General features: G+C 38.7%; 2 protein-coding genes across 2 annotated transcripts; one reads left to right on the top strand and one right to left on the bottom strand.

The window, feature by feature from the left end:
- Positions 1-3,255: 3,255 nt before the first annotated feature.
- LOC127627741 (neurofilament light polypeptide-like) lies at positions 3,256-7,363 on the bottom strand. Its single transcript, XM_052104263.1, has 4 exons — positions 6,207-7,363; positions 5,928-6,052; positions 4,260-4,582; positions 3,256-4,147 (listed from the first exon to the last, which is right to left on the bottom strand). Exons 1-4 carry the CDS (start codon positions 7,248-7,250, stop codon positions 3,549-3,551), a joined length of 2,091 nt encoding a protein of 696 aa, XP_051960223.1. The 5' UTR covers positions 7,251-7,363; the 3' UTR covers positions 3,256-3,548.
- Positions 7,364-8,679: 1,316 nt separating this feature from the next.
- On the top strand, positions 8,680-12,150 carry pgam2 (phosphoglycerate mutase 2 (muscle)). Its single transcript, XM_052104835.1, has 3 exons — positions 8,680-9,210; positions 9,731-9,911; positions 10,956-12,150. Exons 1-3 carry the CDS (start codon positions 8,794-8,796, stop codon positions 11,123-11,125), a joined length of 768 nt encoding a protein of 255 aa, XP_051960795.1. The 5' UTR covers positions 8,680-8,793; the 3' UTR covers positions 11,126-12,150.
- Positions 12,151-21,449: the final 9,299 nt, after the last annotated feature.

Below are 21,449 nucleotides of genomic sequence, written 5' to 3'. Positions count from 1 at the left end.
AACTATATTCTTTTGTTCTGAAAACTGCAGTTTATTATACTTTGACTTTGTTCACACTGGGCATCTGAACACCCAAAACATTTTAAGATAATTTTCATAAAATATTATAGGTTTTATTTCACTTTGTTACACCTGTGGTGTTCCCTGTCTAAAGTGACTGGTAATTGGAAATTAATAGATTAGACTACAAAATACAGAAATGTAGGCCCACTTTCGATGTACACTCTTTGAGGAATATTTCAAGATCTACTTATCATATTATGTTGTGTTTTGGCTCGTTTGAATCGTAATAGTCAGCTGTAACATACAATAAGTCATTGTCTATGTTATATGTATGTTTCGCTGCAGTTTGGCCTCTGAGTGAAACAAATTTGCTCATTCCATTTTACTAATTGAGACCTTTCCAACGATATATAACGCATGTCTATCTCATTATTTTTATGTTTTTTCAAACTCTGAATATAATTGTTGTGATAACAAATTTGCAAACGATGAGAAAAAAACAGAATCTGTCAGCAATTTAAAAACCATTTTTTATGAAATGGTAGGATCAGCTATATGTTATGTAAAGTCCAGATCATAATCTTTAAAATGACACCTTTTTTATTTAGATCAAGCAAGTGGTTATTCATTTATTACAATATAATTTATTTATTCTGCAGAGAGTGCCCTTCACTAGTCTGGTATAAGCTCAATTCAATAAATCATTCTATCAATAAATGTATTTATTTATTAAAAATGTTTTAAAACAGTAGTACAAAAAAATTAGTAAAACCTGTTATAATTACAAAAAGATCAAATGCAATATCTTGGTATAATATGTGCAATATGAGAGATTTATTAACAAACATAGTGGGCTGGTCATTTTTGACCGGGAACACAAAAGATGTTAGAGGGATAGGTTCAAAGGGATAGTTTACACAAACATTTTAATTCAGTCATTTATTCATCCTCATGTTGCCCCAAGCCTGTAAGATTTTTTTTTTTTTTTTTGTGGAATACAAAAAGAGATGCTAGGCAGAATGTTATTCACCATTAATTTTCATTGTATGGAAAAAAGATCCAAAATTCATATGGGTTTGGAACAACATGATAATAAGTAAATGATGACAGAATTTTTTGGTGAGCTATCATTTTTAGAGTATATCTCCAAATTACAAAAAAATATTGTCAGTGTCAACATGTAATGCAAATCTTAAGAGTGACTGCTTACAGTAACAACATAGATTTTTGAGATTGAGCAGAAAGTGTCCAAAAGCAATTAGTAACATTAAGAAATTGTAAGTAATCTAGAATAATTCTATGCACATATGTCCAGTATGTGCCTAATGTTTAAACTCAAGAATGGATTTTTGTCAAATAAAAAAATAGAAGTGATTTTAGTTCACACAGTCTTAACAGCTGCTTATACTTTAGGGCAGAAAAATAAAATGCAAGTAAGACTCGTACAGGTTACCTTACAACACACCTCCAGCAATTATTGGACTGATCATGTGATTGAAAAGTTACAGTAATGCTGACTTTACATGGGAAAAAATGCATAATAAGTTGTCTCTTATTGTAAAGTGTTACCAAAAGTCCTTTATGTCTGTGTGCAATTATACATTTGTTTGAGGGATTGTAAAGATTAAAAATTGTCTTGAATTTTATAATCTGTGTGAATATCTTTAGAGCATAATAATGGCAGCAATTGACAATAGTAGCAGCTGTGTGTGCGACTTTATTGAGAAAAATGTTGATGCAGTGCAGAATGAGAGTGCACCATCATAGATATATATAATACAGTAACACAAAAACAATAATAGAATGAAGATCATAATAGGCTACTCAAGGCATCAATAAATTTTTTAAATGGATGGACCATGCCATTAAACATGCTGCATAATTTCAAAGAAAGTGATATAGCTGCATTAATCAATGTGCTTTTTGTATTTTCTGTCTAACAACAAACACTCTCAGCATTACTTATAAATTAGTGCAGGGTCTTGTTTCCAGGTACTGCTGCCAAGGACTCTCCTTAAGTCAATGACATATACATCATAAGTTTAGTAAGCTACAACAGTGTAGAACAAATTTGGGAATTAGGACACACCGATATTGTAATATCTATACTTGCACTGCTGTAACCATGGTATTCTCGGTGTAGTTTTCATACTGCAGTATTGTGTTGTAATGAGTCTAATTTTCTGTGTGTGTGTACAACAAAAGTTTTTTTCAAAGGAAATTTTGATGTAAAATTAAACATAGACATAAATTGATGTTAGGTTAGGTTAGTTACCATCTTGGTTTAGAGGTATATTTGAAAACTTTTTACCTGATGTTTACAAGTGGCAATGACAGGGCAGTACCTAATAGGGTGAAAGGTGGTATCAATTCTAAGTGCCAATAACACATATTAAAACTGTATTTATCAATATGAAGGGGGCCCAGAGCAATATACAAGCAGGGGGCCAGAATTCCTGGGCCATGAATACTTTATTAAAGGAATAGTTCACTCAAAAATGAAAATTCTGTCATTATAATCACCATCATGTTGTTCCAAAGCTGCGTGACTTTTTTCATACAATAGCATACAGCAACTGCACCATATGACCTTAAAGGGATAGTCCACCCAAAAATATCAATTCTGTAATCGTCATTTTGTCATCTCATCCTCATGTTGTTCCAACCCCATATGACTTTCTTTCTTCTGTGGAACACAAAAGGAGATGTTAGGCAGAATGACAGCCTCAGTCACCAATCGCTTTCATTGAATGGAAAAAGGATGCAGTGAAAGTGAATGGTGACTGAGGCTGACACTCTGTCTGACATCTCCTTTTGTGTTCTGCAGAAAACAGAAATGTATATGGGGTTGGAACAATGTAAGGATGAGATGACAATATAATGATTGAACTGACATTTTTGAGTGAACGATCCCTTTAAGGTCAGTTACTGTATGTTTTTACTTTATCTATAGACCACAAGACCAATCTGAATTTTTTTTATCTTTAAATAAGACAATATGATGTTTTTTATATCTCTAAATGTTTCACTGAAAATGTCCATTTATGAAGTTTACCTCATAAGAGGAATTCCTCGTGTAATTATCAAAACTAATTTGTATCCATTAAGTCTAGGTTTAAATATCTAAAGGCATACGTTAAACTAAATATGTGCTTAACATCATAAGAGAACTTCGTGAGGAAACTATGAACAATTATTGCACAAATAAACAGAATGTCAATAAAGTAATCAGTAAAACTCTTTGATCATCAAGAAGCATGTTTTTATTGGCTTGGCAGCAAAGTTTCACTTTTTGTAATTTATAGCAAGACTGTTGCCTCATTCAAAAATATAATCTACTTCACAAGCATACATTCTCTCAGATATGTAAAGCATCTCAAAAACAATCGTTATCATTTTGAAAATCTGATCAAGTCGACTTCAGTTTCAGACATTTTATTGCAATTTGCACTGAGCACCATTTACCAAGGTATATTGATAAGTAACAGGTTGAACGACAGGAGAAGCAGGTCAGGCTGTAATTTTGCTGTTGTAGATTCTATACATTATTTCTTCTCCTTGGGTTTTTCAGTTTCCTCTTTACCCTTTTCTTGCTTTACACTTTCCTTTTTATCACCCTTGCTTTTCTCACCTTCATCTTTGCCCTTGGCCTTTTCTGGCTCTGCCTTTTCCTTTGCTTTGGGTTTCTCTGGCTTCTCCTCACCTTCATCCTTGACTGACTCAGGTTCAGGCACAGAATCAGTTTTTTCCTTGCCTTTCTCTTTGGCAGGGTCAGATTTTGCTTCATCTTTTGCTTTTTCAGCCTTAGCCTCATCTTTGTCTTTGTCTGTTTCAGTGCTCTCTTCCTTTTCTTTGTCAGTTGCAGTGTCCTCTTTGTCCTTGGCACTTGTATCAGTTTTCTCCTCACTTTTTTCTGTTTCCATCTCAGCCTCCTCCTTGTCAGCACCTTCCTCCTCAGCTTTCTCCCCCTCTTCCTCCTCTCCCTCTTTCTGCTCACCCTCCTCTTCCCCATCTCCCTCTTTTTCATCTCCCCCCTCCTCCTCATCTCCCCCTTTAACATCCTCCTTTTCTTCAGCCTCCTCCTCTTCTTCTCCTTTTTCTTCTTGCTCTGCCCCATCTTCCTTTTCCTCTTCTTGCTCACCACCTGAAGTTATAAAACAGTAATTTATCTTGTCAACAACATTAAGTTAAATAATTATCTTAAGAAGATTACAAAATGAGATGAACCCTAATACTTCATCACATGAGGATCTTACCTTCCTCTTCCTCCTTGGTATCTTCTGCCTCTTCCTTTTCCTCTTCTTCCTCTTCCTTTTCTTCCTCCACCTCTTCCTTTTCTTCTTCCTCTTCTTGTTCCTCAGCTGGACTGGCTTCAGTTTCTCGAGCTTGACTGGCTGTAATTGCCTCATCTGCAGTGAGGGATGTGCTGATCAGTCGAGAGCCAAGCAGATAGGGGGCACCAGAGCTCAGGCTGGACATTGAGAACATGGGCCGGGAGTAGACGGTACCAACAGAGTAAGCACTGACCAAACCTCCCACACCCACATTGAAGCGAGACTCCTCCCCCTCAAGGAGCTTTCTGCAAAGGTAAAAATATCATGTGACTTGCGCAGACGAATCAGTAATTGAAAGTAATATGAATACGTTCCCTTACCAAAATCTAGAGTTGTGGCAAGCCCCTGTGGCAAACATGCAGCAAATTTGCTACTCATTATTTTTACATTTAAAAGAGCATTGCGCCAAATTCTTCATTGCTTCCACAGGTTCCCTATACAAGTGTTTGCCAGTAAGGGCAAATTGTCCATTGTTACCAAAAATTTGCTGCAGGTTCACAAATATGGCCAATAATGGCAATAGGGTTGCCAACCGTTCCGTATTAGCTTGAAAGTCCCGTATTTTGGCCTATTCACCCATAATTAATCATCGAAACCAGAACCCAAAACACTCCATATTGAAAAGCTCAAAATGTAAGAGCAAGGGGCCGGGGGAGTACGTTTTTAACATTTTTGTAATTGTTGGATATTGTTATTGAGATTATTATTACAATTATGTAAGGAATAATTAACGACAGGCCGTTGAATTATTGAAAAATAATAAACACCCCGAGGTTGTGTTGTACTGATCAGGTCGCAGGGGTGCATTGCACCAAGGCTCTGTTAGTTGGTCACGACTAGAGTCTCTCTCTCTCTCTCGCTCTCTCTCTCTCTCTCTCTCTCTCTCTCTGTGTGTGTGTGTGTGTGTGTGTGTGTGTGTGTGTGTGTGTGTGTGGGCATGTTTATGTGGACAATTTTTTAGGTTACAAACTGTAATTACAAGGGTATTATGCTATAAATGTTGTTTATGAGGATATTTCTAGTGTCCCCATAATTTAAATTGCTTAAAAAATATATTAAACAATGTTGAAAATTTAAAAATGCAGAACGTTTTTTGTGAGGGTTAGGTTTAAGGGTTGTATTAGGTTTAGGGGATAGAATCTATAGTTTGTGTAGTATAAAAATCATTATGTCTATGGAAAGTCCTCATAATGATAGGTTGACCAACGTGTGTGTGTGTGTGTGTGTGTGTGTGTGTGTGTGTGTGTGAGAGAGACGAGAGAGAGAGAGAGAGAGAGAGAGAGAGAGAGAGAGAGAGAGAGAGAGAGAGAGAGAGAGGGAGCACAAGGGTGCTTTTCAAACTAAATTGAAATACATTTAGGATATTATGGGCATTAACCAATATTTTTTTATTATTTGCTGTGGCTCTTTGAAATAACTGAAATAATTTGGCAAAGAGATATTGAACCATTACTTGTTCAAGACCTGGTACTACTTCATATCCATGCATTTACTGGAAAATAATTGCACAACTTAGAATGTCTGTCAATCAGAATCAAGCATTTAGCTGACCTGTGATGTAATGAGTATTCAATACTCTTGTGTTTGTACCTGTATGCAGCTATCTCAATATCAAGGGCCATCTTGACATTGAGAAGATCCTGGTACTCTTTCAGATATTTTGCCATCTCACCCTTAGTAGCTCTAAGTTCATCCTCAAGATCACTGATTGTATCCTGCAGGGAAGAATTGATGTTAAATAGAGCTAGTTATGTTATACAATTGTAATTTATTGTCACAATATGTTCCCATCATTTCTAAGGACATAATATTCTCTATGTAGTGCTTAATAGTTATTAACCAAATCTCAGATAAAAAATGTATACTAACCTGCATGGCAGCAATCTCAGAGCTCTGCCTGTCCTCCACATCTCTCAGCTGTTTCTCCAGGGACTCATTCAGGCCCTTGCAGGCATCAATTTCGAGGACGCAGGCCTGAAGCTGACGACGATACTCTCCAGCTTCGTCCTTAGAATTCCTCATTGCATCAGTGTGGTGGGCTACACTCTCTGTCAGATGGCCCATCTTCCCACGGAACCACTCTTCAGCTGACTGGATGTTCTTGGCTGCCAGCTTTTCATATTGGGCTCTGATGTCCCGAAGGGCACTGGATAGATCAGGTTTAGTCGCCTCTGCCTCAACAGCGATCTGGGCTCCATATTGAACCTGGGCCTGTAGCTCTGAGATCTCACCTTCATGGACCTTCTTCAGGAAAGCCAGCTCATTCAGCAATGTATCAACCTTTTTCTCCAGCGCTACTTGGGCCAGAGCGGTGTCATCTGCCTCCTTGCGGGCCTCCAGAAGCCTACCTTCAGTGTCTTCACGGGCAACCACCTCTTCCTCATAGTTGGCCTGCAGGGACCGTAAAGTATTTTCCATGCTCTCCCTGTGACTCAATGCGGCCTGCCTCTCCATACGGGCCTCCTCCATGGCAGCTCTCAGTGTACGGACTTCCTGCTCGTACAGGGCCCTCAGACGGGAAGGCTCCACATGCCTTTGCCTCAGCAGAAGCAGCTCAGACTCCAGAGCCCGGTTCTGCTGCTCTAGTTCATGGACACGCTCAATGTAACCAGCAAAACGGTCATTCAGATCTTGCAGCTGGGCTTTCTCCTGAGTTCGGATTGTTCGGAACTCAGAGCTTACCTGGGCAGCATGGCTGATGTCCATGTCCATGGCACGTCCAGGACTGCTCATCAGCAGAGAGGCAGAGGTCCGGCTGGGGGAAGCATAGTGTAGTCGGGATGAGGAGAGAGAGGGGAGATGGGCAGAGTACGTGGTACGAGATCGGCCACGCTGAGGTACCCGGGGGCTGCTCTCCACATACCAACGCTTGTAGGATGAGGAGAAGTACGGGTCGAACCCTACGGCACTCATGGCTCCAAGGACAAGCTGCTCTGTGCCTCGGTACCACAGTCAGCTTGATCAGCCTGCTACACACTGATCTGCAGCTTCTACTGCAGTCATTTGAGCTTATATAGCCAGAAAAGAGCTCTGACGCAAGTGATTTTCTAAACTCTGACAATGCAGTATCAATAGCAGAGAGTGGGGGGGTGGGAGAGAGAGAGAGAGAGAGAGAGAGAGAGAGAGAGAGAGAGAGAGATGCAGTGTGCAATGCGCAAGTCAAGGAGCAAAGTATAAAACAATTGCGTAAAGATAGAAACAATGATACTTTTGCTCAGAAGGTTTCGTAATACAAAATGCTTATAATATATTATGCTTTGGTTCTCCATATTATTTTCTCTGTGACTGACTGCCACCAAGGTTATTCTGTGCATAAGAAGCTGCAATTAAGCAAAGCATCGCTTGTATGTGCAGCTTACAGAATTGTGCATATAACTTAATATGGCACCAATATTGTTCAAATATATTTAAAGGTATACACATAACAGACAAACAGTTTCCACTGCAGATACAGAGATGGAGCTGGAGGAGGAGGAGAGAAGGGAAGGTGGGTGCTTGGAAAAGAAGAGAGCAATGCTTATAGATCCTTTTTTTAGTGTTAAACCTGTGGAAACACAACATTGCCTCTGCTGGATATGAGAGGTAGCACATAAGCAAATAGGTGAATGTTTTTCTCTTATGCGTATCCATTTATTCTTGTATATCCATGTACTTATCAATATTAATATTCTGAACGATTTGTGTGAATCAAGGTCCATTCTCATTGCTGGGGACATTAAAGGGATAGTTCACCCAAAAATGTTATCATATACCTACCCTCATGTTTCATACCCATGTGAGTTTCTTTCATTTGTGGAACAAAAAAAAAGAGATGTTAAGCAGAATAACAGCTTCAAACACCATTTACTTTCATTGTATGGGAAATCTTTTTCTGTGTTCCACAGAAGAAAGTCATACAGATTTGGAACAACATAGCTTGCGTAAATGGCAGAATTTACATTTTTAGGTGAACTACCCCTTTAAAGTTTAGCACAAATGGCCAGATGGCTTGTTTCTGGTGTAGCCTATCCTTTATGTTACTGAGCCTCTGCTTACATTTATGCAACAATTGTTTATTGATGGCCTCTTCTGAGGCTCTGCGATCCTCATAGGCTGACTCTGATCTTTGCACTTTAATCCCACACCTCTCAGTTTAAAAGTCATGTTGCTATTTTGAATGCCTACACGACCTCTGCCCTTCGAGCAGTAGATAGAAATCTGGCTCACCCCCTTCAACTCAAGAGTTAATAGGTAGGTTCCACTGACAATCTGAAGGTGAAACGTTGTGATTGGTTCAAAGCAGGAGAGAGATGACATTCATGGAGGGCCACATTCCAGAATGCTATAAAAAGATCATAGCTTGGGCATGTAGGTCTCACTGTCTGTCACAGAGTGTGTGAGCACAAGAGAAAGAAGGGGGCTGTGTTTGGTGGGTTTAGTGTCAAATATATAGTTTTAAATCCCAAATTCTGTCAAAATGACTGCTGTTCATCGTCTCGTGATTGTACGCCATGGTGAAAGCTCCTGGAACCAGGAGAACCGTTTTTGTGGCTGGTTCGATGCCGATCTCAGTGAGAAGGGTATGGAGGAAGCCAAGAGGGGTGCTCAGGCCATCAAAGATGCCGGCATGAAGTTTGATGTTTGCTACACCTCCGTTTTAAAGCGTGCTATCAAGACTCTGTGGACCATCATGGAGGGCACAGACCAGATGTGGTTGCCCGTAATACGTACCTGGCGACTGAATGAACGCCATTATGGTGGTCTAACTGGTTTGAACAAGGCAGAGACAGCAGAAAAGCATGGAGAGGAGCAGGTAAAGGTCTGGCGCAGATCATTTGATATTCCCCCTCCTACTATGGATAAGGACCATCCATACCACAAGATCATCAGTGAGGTAAAAAAAAGAGGGATTTTGTTATTTTGTAATTGACAATAGAGTCATAGATAAAAACTTTATAAATATCATAGCACTATTCTGGATAAGAGGATAAAAAAAATCAAAGGGATTCTCTATAAAAGGATAGTTAACCACAAAATAAAAATTCTGTCATCATTTACTCACTCTCATTTTGTTATATCCAAACCCATATGACTTATTTTCTTTTGTGGAACACAAAAGGAGATCTTGGGCAGAATGACAGCCTCAGTCACCATTCACTTTCAATGTATGGAAAAAAGATGCAATGAAAGTGAATAGTGACTGAGGCTCTCATTTGGCCTAACATCTGGAACACACATTCAGGTTTGAAACAACATGAGAGTGAGTAAGTGATGACAGAATATCTCATTGATTTGGCTTATGTCACATGACTCTGCTGTTACGACACTCATAAATTGTGACAAGTAAATTGATTGGGGTGATGGCTGCAGGTTTGAAAGGTATTCCATTTGTTATTTTTCTTTTGTCTTACCAGTCAAGGCGCTACAAGGGTCTGAAAGAGGGTGAGCTTCCCATCTGTGAGAGCTTGAAGGACACTATTGCTCGTGCCCTACCTTTCTGGAATGAAGTTATTGCACCTGAGATCAAGGCAGGCAAAAATGTCATAATTGCAGCCCACGGCAACAGTCTCCGTGGTATCGTCAAGCACTTAGAGGGTGAGTATACCCTCTCCACATTAGGACCCCTCAGCCTTCAATGATCCCAGATGACACAGAGAATATTTATAGCTTTCATTCACACATAGAACGGTATGGTTTAGGTTCCTGTTACAGGCACAACCTTTCACAGAAAGGTTCTGCATTCTCCCTTGAGAACTAGAGAGAGATACACTGCATGAATTAAAGGTCACAAAGGTCAAGGAAAGGTCAAATTTAGAAAAGGCTTTAAAGCATTTTCACAAAATGAGCCTAATAACTTGCCCAAAAATGAAAATTGTGGTATAATTTAATCACCCCTATTTTGTTGCAATCCCCTATTACTTTTTTTCTTCCATTGAAAACAAAAGGAGATGTTAGAAAGCATGTTAGCCTCTGTCACCATTCGCCATCATTGCATTTTTTTTTTTCAAAATGAAAAATGAAAGTCAATGGTGACTAAAGGCGCTGTCACATTTACCTTTGCATGCCAAAATTCCACAAGGGAAGTAGGCGTGGGTGGACATTGATCACGTGTGAAACCAGCAAAAACACATTGTCAAGCAACCCCTTTTTAATTCTGCACTTCATACTCTGTGAGAGTGAAGTTAAAAAGGTTACTCACCACTAAAAATATGTCCTTGTCCATTGTGAATATTCAGTGTACAAAGCACCACCCACACATAGGTCACTGCCAAACTTAGAAACTTCCTGTTGGTTAACGCACCAAGTTCACCAAACTTGAACTCCACACGTAATCCATTTTTGGAAATCTTCGCCACCAAAAGTCCATTATGCAAAATTCATGATCACATGGATTCAAATTGAGACTGTATTTCACATGCAGAATTTCGCCGTGAGAAGGTAAATGTGACCACGCATTAAGGCTGTCATTCTGCCTAATATTTCCTTTCATGTTCCATGCTATAAATACAGTAATACAGGTTTGTGACAACATGAGGGTAAGTAAATGATGACACTATTTTAATTACTGGGTGAACTATCCCTTTAAGAATCTAAACTTTATATATATGACATATATAAGCTGTTTATCTTCTTTTACAGGCATGTCAGATGCAGCCATCATGGAGCTGAACCTGCCCACTGGCATTCCCATTGTCTACGAACTGGACAAGGACCTGAAGCCTGTAAAACCCATGCAGTTCTTGGGAGATGAGGAAACAGTTCGTAAAGCTATGGAGGCTGTGGCCGCCCAGGGAAAGGTCAAAAAGTGAAGAGTTGACACTGAACCAGAGACTGAAGCACATCTAATATGCTTTTCTTTAAAAGGATAGTTAATTCTCTCATCATTTACTCATCATCATACCATCTCAGATGTGTATGACATTCTTTCTTCTGCTGAACTCAAACAAAATTTTTTTGGAAGAATATTTTAGATCTGCAGGTCCATACAGTGCAAGTAAATGCACTGTAAAAAAAAGTCCAAAAATATATAAAGGCAGAATTAAAGTAATCCATAAGACTCAAGTGGCTAAATCCATATCTACTGAAGCAATATGACAGCTGTGGGTGAAAACAAGATCAAAATATAAGTCATTTTGTACTATCAATCTCCACTTTCACTTTCACATTCTTTTTTTTTTGTTGTTGATTCGCATTCTTCGCGCATGTAGCCACCTACAGGCCAGGGAGGGGAATTTATGGTAAAAAAAATTATTGATCTGTTTCTCACCCAACCCAATCATATTCCTATTAAAGACATGGATTTAACCACTGGAGTCATTTTAATTACTTTTTATGCTGCCTGTATGTGCATTCCTTAAATGTTTTAAAGGGACAGCTCACCAAATATTTAATCACCCTAATATTGTTCCAAACCCATATGCCTTTTTTTCTTAGTGGAAAACAACAAGAAATGTTAGGCAGAAAGACATCCCCTCTGCATAACCTATTTAGTCTCTTTCTATTCCAAACAAGACAGAAAGTCATACGAATTTGGAACAATACAAGTTTGAGTAAATGACAGAATTTTTATTTTTGGGTGAACTATCCCTTTATCTTCATCCCACACACAAACTGCTATGGCAAAGGGGTGCACCATTGGATGCAGGCCCAACAACACTCTTGTTTAAAGACCACAGAATGAATGAATGTACACATGGCACGGACATGACTGCAACTTCTCCCCCAAACGTTCTCACATTACATCACAAAGCACAGCCCACTCTTGATCTGTACACCCTCATATTGGACTGTCCCACTCAGACAAAGCAAATAAAAATGACCACCATTTTGTGTACCTCCTTTTTCGCTTGAGTCATTCTTCCCCCTCTAATTTCCTCTGCATTATTTAGGGATTTCAGCAGAACGGTGCACTGCTGTGTAAGCTGACCCAAAGGGCACACCAAAGAGGTTGCAGAGTTCGGTTTGGCAGCTGTCCCACACTGTGGTGCAGTGGCAGCTCATCTAGCCAGAGCTCTCAATAAAAGCCTGCTGCAAAGACAGGATATAATGGCCATGGCAACCTGCCAGCACCACAATTAGCAGCAGCTCAGGTTTTCTTGTGACAAAAGGACACGTGTGTGTGTGTGTGTAAGTGTGTGTGCATGTGTGGCGATCTGTGATTGGGAAAGGACAGTCACAGTACACCAAAACTGCTCAGGGTCTAATTCATTATATAAGAAGACTAATTTTAGCTTATTCAGCTGCCTTCAGCATTGACTGTAAAGTAACCAATTGAGTGTGTTTGCATGCACACCAAAATGCTGATAACTACCAATAATTAGCTTGTTTAAAAAAAATCTAACAATGCAAGAAAACTATGTTTACAGTGGGGTTTTTTGTGCTTTTGTCAGTTCCTAACATTGTGCCTAACATCTCCTTTTGTGTTACACGGAAGAAATTAAGTCATGATGATGATTATGAGTAAATGATTAACCATTAGCACAGTCACCTCACAGCAAGAACATCCTGGGTTCGAGTCCTAGCTCAACTAGGGCCTTTCTGTGTGGAGTTTGCATGTTCTCCCCGTGTTTACGTGGGTTTCCTCTGGGTGCTCCGGTTTCCCCCAGAAGTCCAAAAACATGCAGGTTAAGTGAATTGGAGACTCTAAATTGCCTCGTATGCGTGTGAGTGAGAGTCCCCCAAGCGACAGGAAGGGCATCAGGCATAAAACTTGAGCCAAATCAAATATATACATACATATATATATAAATATATATATATGCGTACTATCACAAAGTGTACCCTGCATCTATGCAGGCAAATGCTAGGAAAGAGAGAGATTATCTATCAAAATATGACACAAATCTATCAGTGCAATAACAACATTTTAAATGCAGCATTTATCACTATAATGATACAGACCTAGATCTAAGGAACCTAGAGCAAATGTTGACAACTCTACTTTGTAGAGCAATGACATGCTGCAATGACATGATTTACTACAGATTATGGGTGTCCAAATCTGCTGTGCAAAATTAACTCTGTGCTGCCATCTGACGTTGAACATCAAGTTCTACAATATTCTGTTCTGATATAAAATGTCAAATACATTTTGTTTTTTTGTTTTTTTTAAACACACAACAGGTAGTCAGATCTTTCTGTTTAGATTTAATTCTTGAACTTTTATTTTAAATTGTTATGTGAAGCCATTTTATGGTTTATGGAGATGACAGTGATGTACTAAAGAGCCAAAACAAATACTGGCACAATGAATGACTGCTAACTGCAAGCAACAAGAAGGTGTGTTCACCCAAGTATATTAAAGAACGTCTCCTATATCCTCAATCTTTAAACTTCTTATCTGTGTTTATGGGTTTAAGGCTCATGAAATTATAATTTATTTTGTACCAAATAATGTTTTGTATTGATTTGTCAAGCGGTTGTACTGGCAAGAGTAAATCAGACAGAATGTCCACTGACCAGACTTGGTTTGTCTAAACTGATGGATAAAGGTACAAACAAATTTTGTATATGATCGACCATGGCGGAGTCCTTTTTTCTATTAAAACCGGGTTCAATAAAAGTTAAAGGCGCACTCAGTAACTTTTGTCATCTTGGCACCATCCTGACACCTAGTGGCTTGAATGCAGCATCATTTAAATAGTTTTCAGTTTCAGTAAGATGCCACTGAAGAAATTTTGTATTCACATTCAGCCATGATTACTTTAATCAATGAGTGAAAGTGTCAAATAACAGGATGGTTACTGGTATTAAGTGAGTAGTATTCAGCTGGTCATGTGATTCTAACATAGCAGCCACCATGTGCAGACCCTCTCCATGTAGGATAAAACAGCTTTTATAAGGTTACTGATATGACTAGAGTCTTCATTTTAATGTGAGTGGTCATGATTTCTTACATATATTGAAAAATTACAATTAAAGTCTTTAGGAGTTAAACGTTTTAATAAGGAAAAATTCCTGAGTGCACTTTTAAGCTCAATCAAAAAAGAAATCTGTGTTGCAGTGAGGCACTTACAATGGAGGTGAATGGGGCAAGTCTGTAAACATTTAAATACCTACTGTTTTAAAAGTATAGCCATAAGTTGTAAACAATATGCATGTTAGCCTGATTATAGTGTAATAAAATCACTAAAATCACTGTAATTCAATCACTTAGAACTTCTTTGACATCACAACGTAAACCTGTTATCCTGGTAAACAACTAATAAATAATATAAAAAAGTCACATTTTAACAGAAGAATTAATGTAAATGGTTTTATAAAATTATAAGTTGCACATTTCTGCCTTTAAACCCTCCAAAATGTTCCCCCATTTACTTCCATTGTAAGTGCCTCACATATTTTAGTTTTAAATGAAAAGAGGGACAAGTCTAAATTAGTTTTTGTGGTAATCAACATTATGCCACATATCCTGTCGAATGAGCTTATCTTGTATTTAACCCTTTGAGTTGTATTGATTGCAAGGAATATTAAAGGACTGCTCATTTAAAGGAATATTTCACCCAAAAAAATGAAGATTCTCTCATCATTTACTCACCCGCTTTCAATCCCAGATGTATATGATTTCCTTTCTTCAGCAGAACACATTTGAAGAAAAATAGAAAAATATCTCATCTCAGTAGGTCCTTATAATGCATATGGATGGTAACACGATTTTTGATGCTCCAAAAATCACAGACAATCAGCATTAACATCATCCATACAACTCCAGTGGTTAAATGAATGTCTATAAAAGTGATATTTAAATACTTTTAACTATAAATCATCACTTCTGGTAAGCAGCAGTATGCACGTTCACAAGAGGGCTGAGGTCACGCAGTCTCTCGTGTGAGGTAATCACGCTGACGTGTTCATGCGAGAAGTGAGTTTAACATTAAAAACCCAATACTAAAGGAGTTTAATAAATTTTTTTGGACGACCATACATTAAATGTCCACTCTACCTGAGAAATACCATTGAAATGTGTCCTTAGTGTTATGGGACAGTCTGCAACAATCTCAACAATCAGAGTTTCTATTACCGTAGTCCTCTGTTGCACTCTTTCCTCAGAGGGCCACCTGTGTCACAGACTCTGGGCCAGCGGTGGGGAGGACAGGAACTGTCAAAGCCCCAGTGCTGTCTTTGAATGATTAATGTTTTTGTGTTGTTTTGTCTGTTTCCCAGAAAATACAAAGCACCCAACAGCTATTTCTGTTTCTACTGTTATCTCCAGTAGCGGTTCTAGCTTGTTTGGCACCCTGGGTGAAACCCACTTCAACATGCCCTCAAAGTTGTTGACAGGGGAGGGAGTGTTTCTAAATGAGAACGCCCCCAAAGTTGTTGAGACGAGTGGGGGGTGCTGCCGCCACGTTACCCATCCCCCCGCGCAAGATGCCGTCCTGGGCGACTGCCCATGTCGCCCAGGCCTAGATCCGTTATCTCCATGTATATGGGGTGTCTCGTGGAATGTTCTGTGCTAAAATTAAACTGTTATCTCTATTAGTTTTCTATTTAGATTTTTTGGTTACAAGTCCAACGGCCCAGGCAGAACACTTACACAACAATATTGCCTATATACTTTGAAAACACTGTCCATAAACAAATTTGGCCAGGTTTGCTTTTAAAAATGTTTGCTTAAATAATTTTCTGCCCTGAAAACTTTTGTCGCCTTTTCAATATCAAGTATAAAGTTCACTGAAGTTCAGTGGGAATTTGAGGGTGTTAAACTTAGCTAGATCTGAGTCCTAGTCATGCATGTGTAAACTGTTTTTGTTTTTTGAATGCCAATGGCATAATGCCTACTATTTAAATGTATTATTAGTTAGAGTATAATTGTACAGAAGGCCTTCATTCTTTCCAGATCTATCTTTAAAAATATATATTTTATAATGTGTTCTAAAACAAAGGTTTGTGAGGAGATAGTTAATCTAATTCTGACAATTATTATGCAACAGCTGCTTACCTTACTACCTTGACCACCCAGTAGCCTACCAAACCTTTAATCTATTGTAGCACTCATAAAGTAGCACTCATCATTTAATTATTTTAGAAAAAAAATTCAGATTCTGGGAACACAAATCCTTTGAATAAACTAATCACTAGACAGGCTTACCTGATGAGAGAGAAGGGTCAGGGGAGAAGCAACAAATAGCCTGTTAGCTTGTCTAAAATCATCAAGTTTACCTGGCTGCAGCTTACAGAACAGGCAAGAAGGGTATAGATGCAGGCAGAGCTCCAAAAAGGGTCATAGGGTCAAAAATATGCTCATTCACAAGGGTTTGGAGGGTTACATTTGAAATGTATTCCACTACAGATTCTTTTGCTCCAAATTAACTTCAAACTTACTTCTCTGTCTGCTCGTATGAATGTAACGCATCATAAGAAAGTGTTTCACCGCTGTTCAAATGTACTTTGGATCACGTCATTTATATGTATACATTTTTCCATCTGAAAGGACTAAAAATTTAATGAAACAAATGACAATAAAATGCAAAGTAATCTCTTAAGTAATCAAAATACTTTTTGAATGTAACTGTATTCTAATTACCAATTATATAAATTGTAACTGTAGTGGAATACGGTTACATATATTTTGTACTTTAAATACATAATCCCTTTACATGTATTCCATTACTCCCCAATCCTGTCCTTCACAGCCCACATTCCAGTGCTATTGGCTCGCACTTTATTCAGTCTTAAAGGCAAGAAAATCAACCAAAGCGCCTCACGCTTCAAACAAGTGCAGTGTTGCTTCTGCAGCTGTTTAAAGTCGGCTGTTCCTAAAATGCATGCTATTGATCTTACTGTAAACGAATCATCCATGCATATGTTTTATTTTTATTTTTAATCTTCAATCAAAATTTCATAACTTGATCTTCCTGTGAAAGGATATACTCTGGTGACGTATGCAGGACTTATCCAATCATTTAGTCCACTTAAACCCTACTCCTTTCTTATAAATACCACAACCTTGCATAGAGTTAAACAAAGCATCAATCACATGTTGGTAAAGATGGCAAGGTGTATTCTCATCTGTTTTCCTTCAAAACTATTGTTCCTTAACCCAAACGTCTGTGAAGAGGTTTTGGGTCAGCTGACTTGAATTTACATTTCAAATGAGGAGGAATAACGTTGATTTCGTGGTTGTGTTCGAGACATTTCACACCTGAATTGCTGAGGTGATCAATAATGAATACAATGCTTTGGAAGCTTCTGGAGTTTATTTATATATTTGAATGCAGTTATCTTGGGATGCACAACGCGAGTAAGGCCGTGTGTCCACCAAAGTGTTTTTTTCCTGAGGCCAGCTAATTTTTTTAATTGTTTGCAACCGGAGCGCCACGTATTTTAAAAAAGCCAGCAACATGATGAGGCGCCGAGCATTTATTGCTCATCATTTTCACTTTTTACCCAACTGTCCAATCACAGTGGAGAAGGGGTGGGACAAATACCAGACAGACTAACTGTCACATCCTACTTGTGTAACTACTGAACAACAATGGAGAAGTTTGCTGTATTCACGTCTGTACCAGATGGCATTCCCAGACTTCCCTTCTTCAGCCTTCCCTTCATCCAGAGCCAGAACAAGTACTCCTCCTTTGTATTTGCAACACGCTGTGCCTCCAAAGCGCTCTCAAGTGCTCCCAGCTGGGCATTTTCAGAAAAGTGCTGGCATTTTCAGCTGGCAAAAAAACGCTTTGGTGGACACACAGCTTTAGTGTTTTTTCCCTTTATATATAGTGTTTTGTGATAATTTTTTTAAAAATATGGTTATCTTTTACACACTCATTTTCAACGGCTACAGCGTCTTTGTAAGCAAAGACTGTGATGTGCTTGTGCATTTATGCTGTCATTTTGATCATAAATGTGTTGAGACTGCTGCTCAATTTCACCAATAACCGGCTCTAACTCGAGCAGCACGGTGGTAGGGGGTTACATTTTTTCTTGTTCGATAAGCTGTCTCACTCTGAAATATGTCACAATACGGAAGTAAATTCGGTCACAACTTCCGTTTCATGCTGACTTTAAAACACTTACGGGATGATTGCAAAGTCACAGATTTTTTTAGGGGGGCTGAGATGAATTATAGGAGGGCTGCAACCCTCCTAAAAAGGGACTAGTAATGGCAATACCGTTCTTTTGAATTTAATCATAGCGCCGTATCACTAGGTGCCAACAGTGAGGAGAAATGTTATGAAAGTGAAGAGGAGAAGAAGCTATCGGTATGCTAAGCTAATAGGCAAACTGATTAGCTTGTAGGCTAACTGGAGAAATAGTTAAAAGAAACTGAGTCATGCAGTGATTGCAAAGGATTTTAAAAGTTAATGTAGCCAATAGAATGGCTTGATAATCCAAGGGGGGCGTTACGTGTAGTGGGCATGTCATGCAGTGGGTGTTCCTTGTAGTCTTGCAGGAAGCAGAGAGATACACTTGGGGGCACCCTGGGCCGGTTGCACCATAGATATTATATAGAGACTAGATGCCCTATTGGCCGCTGCGCACTGAGAAATACAGCCGCCATCTTAAACCGGTCGTACTCCTAGTTTCGTTGCGCGCCAGCAGTTAAGATGCCAGAGCACTATGTGGAGCATTTTCCTGTTCTAATCGGCGGACCATCGCAAATAGGGCCCGGGGGATTACTTTTCACAAGTAAGTTTTAACATTACTGTACTTGTTACGTTCCCGTGTTGTCTACCCCGTGTTTTCTGTTTCACACATCACTTATCCCATTCCATGTCACGTTTTCCTTGTTGTCCACTCCGTGTTTCACTTGTCTTTGTCTAAAGAACTACAATTCCCACAATTCCCGGCCTCCCTCACTGCCTGCACTCATCATTGTTCTCACCTGTGTCTCGTTTAGTCTTCATTGTGTCTGTGTATTTAAACCCTGTTGTTTTCCTTTTCCTTTGTCATGACAGTACGGTTACATGTCGTTCCTATGCCCCTGTTTCCGGCTCTTCGTTTATGTTCTTCAGCTGTGTGTTCCTTTTTTGTGTTATTGTTAGTTTTTTCCCATCGTGGACTTTTCTTTGTGTTTAATTGTTTGTTATTTATAATAAAGCCGCTTTTGGATCCTAACCACCCGTCTGCCTTCTCCTGCTTCCCACATCCTACATTATAGAAAGGGGCTCTTCAGACTGATCAAACGGTACAGTTTTCAGGATGCGTCACCCGGTGTCAAGTTTCAACACATTCAAAATATATATAGGATATTAAAATGAATAAATGTCTGTTTTTCCAGCCTGTTGTATTAATTTATTTATCACTCCTCACTTATTTTACAGTTCCTAAAATATTGTTATTTACATAGGAAAAATAAACTATTTATCAAATCTACAATTATTGAGTATCGTATTTTAATGGGGATATCATTTATTACAGTTGACAGTTATGTGAACAAACAAGGTTTGAACATCAATCGTAACAAGATCAAATTGAAATGTACAGCTTCATAACACTTCTGTGTACAAATCTGAAGGCTGCTTATTGGATAAATAGTACAGGCAAATGTCCTAATATGTGACTACGCATTACTTTACGGAGAGCTTACGACCTACAGGTTAAGTCTTGCCTTAGAAACAGTTGGTGCAACCAAATTAAGCACTGACTTAGTTACAAACTAACTAGTAGTTACTAAGCCCTAGTGTGAACTTTACGTCCCAACTTATGTGAGACTTTAAGCACAGCTGGTGCAACCCTACCCAGGCCCTTCTTAAAAATCATCGCTAATTTACCGTGATGGGAGAAAGGTGCCTCTGGTTGTTACTTGCATGGTACTCAGCCTTACAGGCTCTATTTGGTTAGGATTAGGGATGGGGTGGTGAGACCACAAACTGAGCCCCTTTGGTACAATGGGCCTGATTTACGAACAGTTAAAGAGAAATGCTCTTTATAGCCACCAGAGGGCAAAATCTATTCAGCCTGTTCTAAATCTAAAATGTGAGATCTAATAGTTTATTTCAGGAAGGCATGCTGTGTTCTTTAACCATTTCAGGTAAGTGTTTTCCAGTTGAGACTAAATAGTTAAATAGTTCTATAGCATAACAGTATGAACAGTAAAACATGAAAAGGTATTTTATTTTTTATTTTATAGCATATCGAGTTATCGGTCTTATTCTTACACAACAAGATAGTGTTTCCCGCTCCTGTTCCTGGAGGCCCCCCATCAGGACATATTTTGGATGTCTATCTGACACACCCAGGTCTTGGAGCCTATACTGCCAAGCTGCTGAGTTGAATGAGGTGTGTCTGATTAGATTAAGAAATCCAAAATATGTAAAGCCTACTACTGGGGGGCCTCCAGTAATAGATTTGGAGAGCGATAGTACTGTTAAGTAGAGAATACTTAAATGATGCATTATAAAGAATGCAGGATTCAACAGTGATTTAAACTTACTTTAAAGTCCAAGTTCAATAATATCCTCATTTTGTTCCTTATTAGGTAAGGGTACAAAGGGTAGAGAGATAAACAGAGATAAGTGAGCTCTCTGGATTTTGAATCAAGCCCTGGTTCTGACTCCATATCTGACCCAGATCCCACAGAGAGCCAGTGGGGTGTCACGATAACTCAACATGGCCTCATTTCCACAGCAGAAGGCATCAGCATATGTCCTGTTAATGTTTAATCGTCAGTACTCCCAAATAGGACGTGAAGATTCTGGAAGGCCAACTTAATCTAATGCACCCATCACTCTATACTCAATGCACAAAGACAGTTGAAATGAAAATTATGTCATCATTTTCACACCCTAATGAGGTTCCAAACCTGTATAACTTTATTTCTTCAGTGGAGCATGATACATTTTGAAAAATGTGTGTGCTGCTGTTACAATGAAATAAATGGGGACTGAGGCTGTCAGTTCCTAACATTCTGCCTAACATCTCCATTAGAGATCCAGGTTTGGAACAGCATGAGGGCGAGCTTTGGGGGGAACTGTTCTTTTAACATACAACATTTCACATGTTCAATTATTGTCAAATTATCTGAAATGCTAAATTATAACTAGATATAATTATATGAGATATAATTATGATAAATGCATAAACAAAATAAGAGTAACAATGCTGAAGAAAATGTCATTTGTATAGATAATTTCACATTTCTGCTGTCTTTGCAACAGTTAATATGACAGTACAGCAAGTATATCAAACACT

Source organism: Xyrauchen texanus, chromosome 34 (assembly GCF_025860055.1).
Source record: "Xyrauchen texanus isolate HMW12.3.18 chromosome 34, RBS_HiC_50CHRs, whole genome shotgun sequence".
Lineage (NCBI taxonomy): Eukaryota > Metazoa > Chordata > Actinopteri > Cypriniformes > Catostomidae > Xyrauchen > Xyrauchen texanus.
This window is presented reverse-complemented; position numbering and strand designations above follow the sequence as displayed.

What these genes read in the sequence shown, in the direction of transcription:
- LOC127627741 (XM_052104263.1), bottom strand. Translation starts at nt 7,250, where the DNA reads ATGAGTGCCGTAGGGTTCGACCCGTACTTCTCCTCATCCTACAAGCGT. An exon ending in CTGAGATTGCTGCCATGCAG is followed by an intron (nt 6,053 to 6,206) that starts GTTAGTATACAT and finishes TCTTCCCTGCAG; the next exon opens with GATACAATCAGTGATCTTGA. An exon ending in TACCAAGGAGGAAGAGGAAG is followed by an intron (nt 4,148 to 4,259) that starts GTAAGATCCTCA and finishes TTATAACTTCAG; the next exon opens with GTGGTGAGCAAGAAGAGGAA.
- pgam2 (XM_052104835.1), top strand. Translation starts at nt 8,794, where the DNA reads ATGACTGCTGTTCATCGTCTCGTGATTGTACGCCATGGTGAAAGCTCC. An exon ending in ACCACAAGATCATCAGTGAG is followed by an intron (nt 9,211 to 9,730) that starts GTAAAAAAAAGA and finishes TTGTCTTACCAG; the next exon opens with TCAAGGCGCTACAAGGGTCT. An exon ending in TATCGTCAAGCACTTAGAGG is followed by an intron (nt 9,912 to 10,955) that starts GTGAGTATACCC and finishes CTTCTTTTACAG; the next exon opens with GCATGTCAGATGCAGCCATC.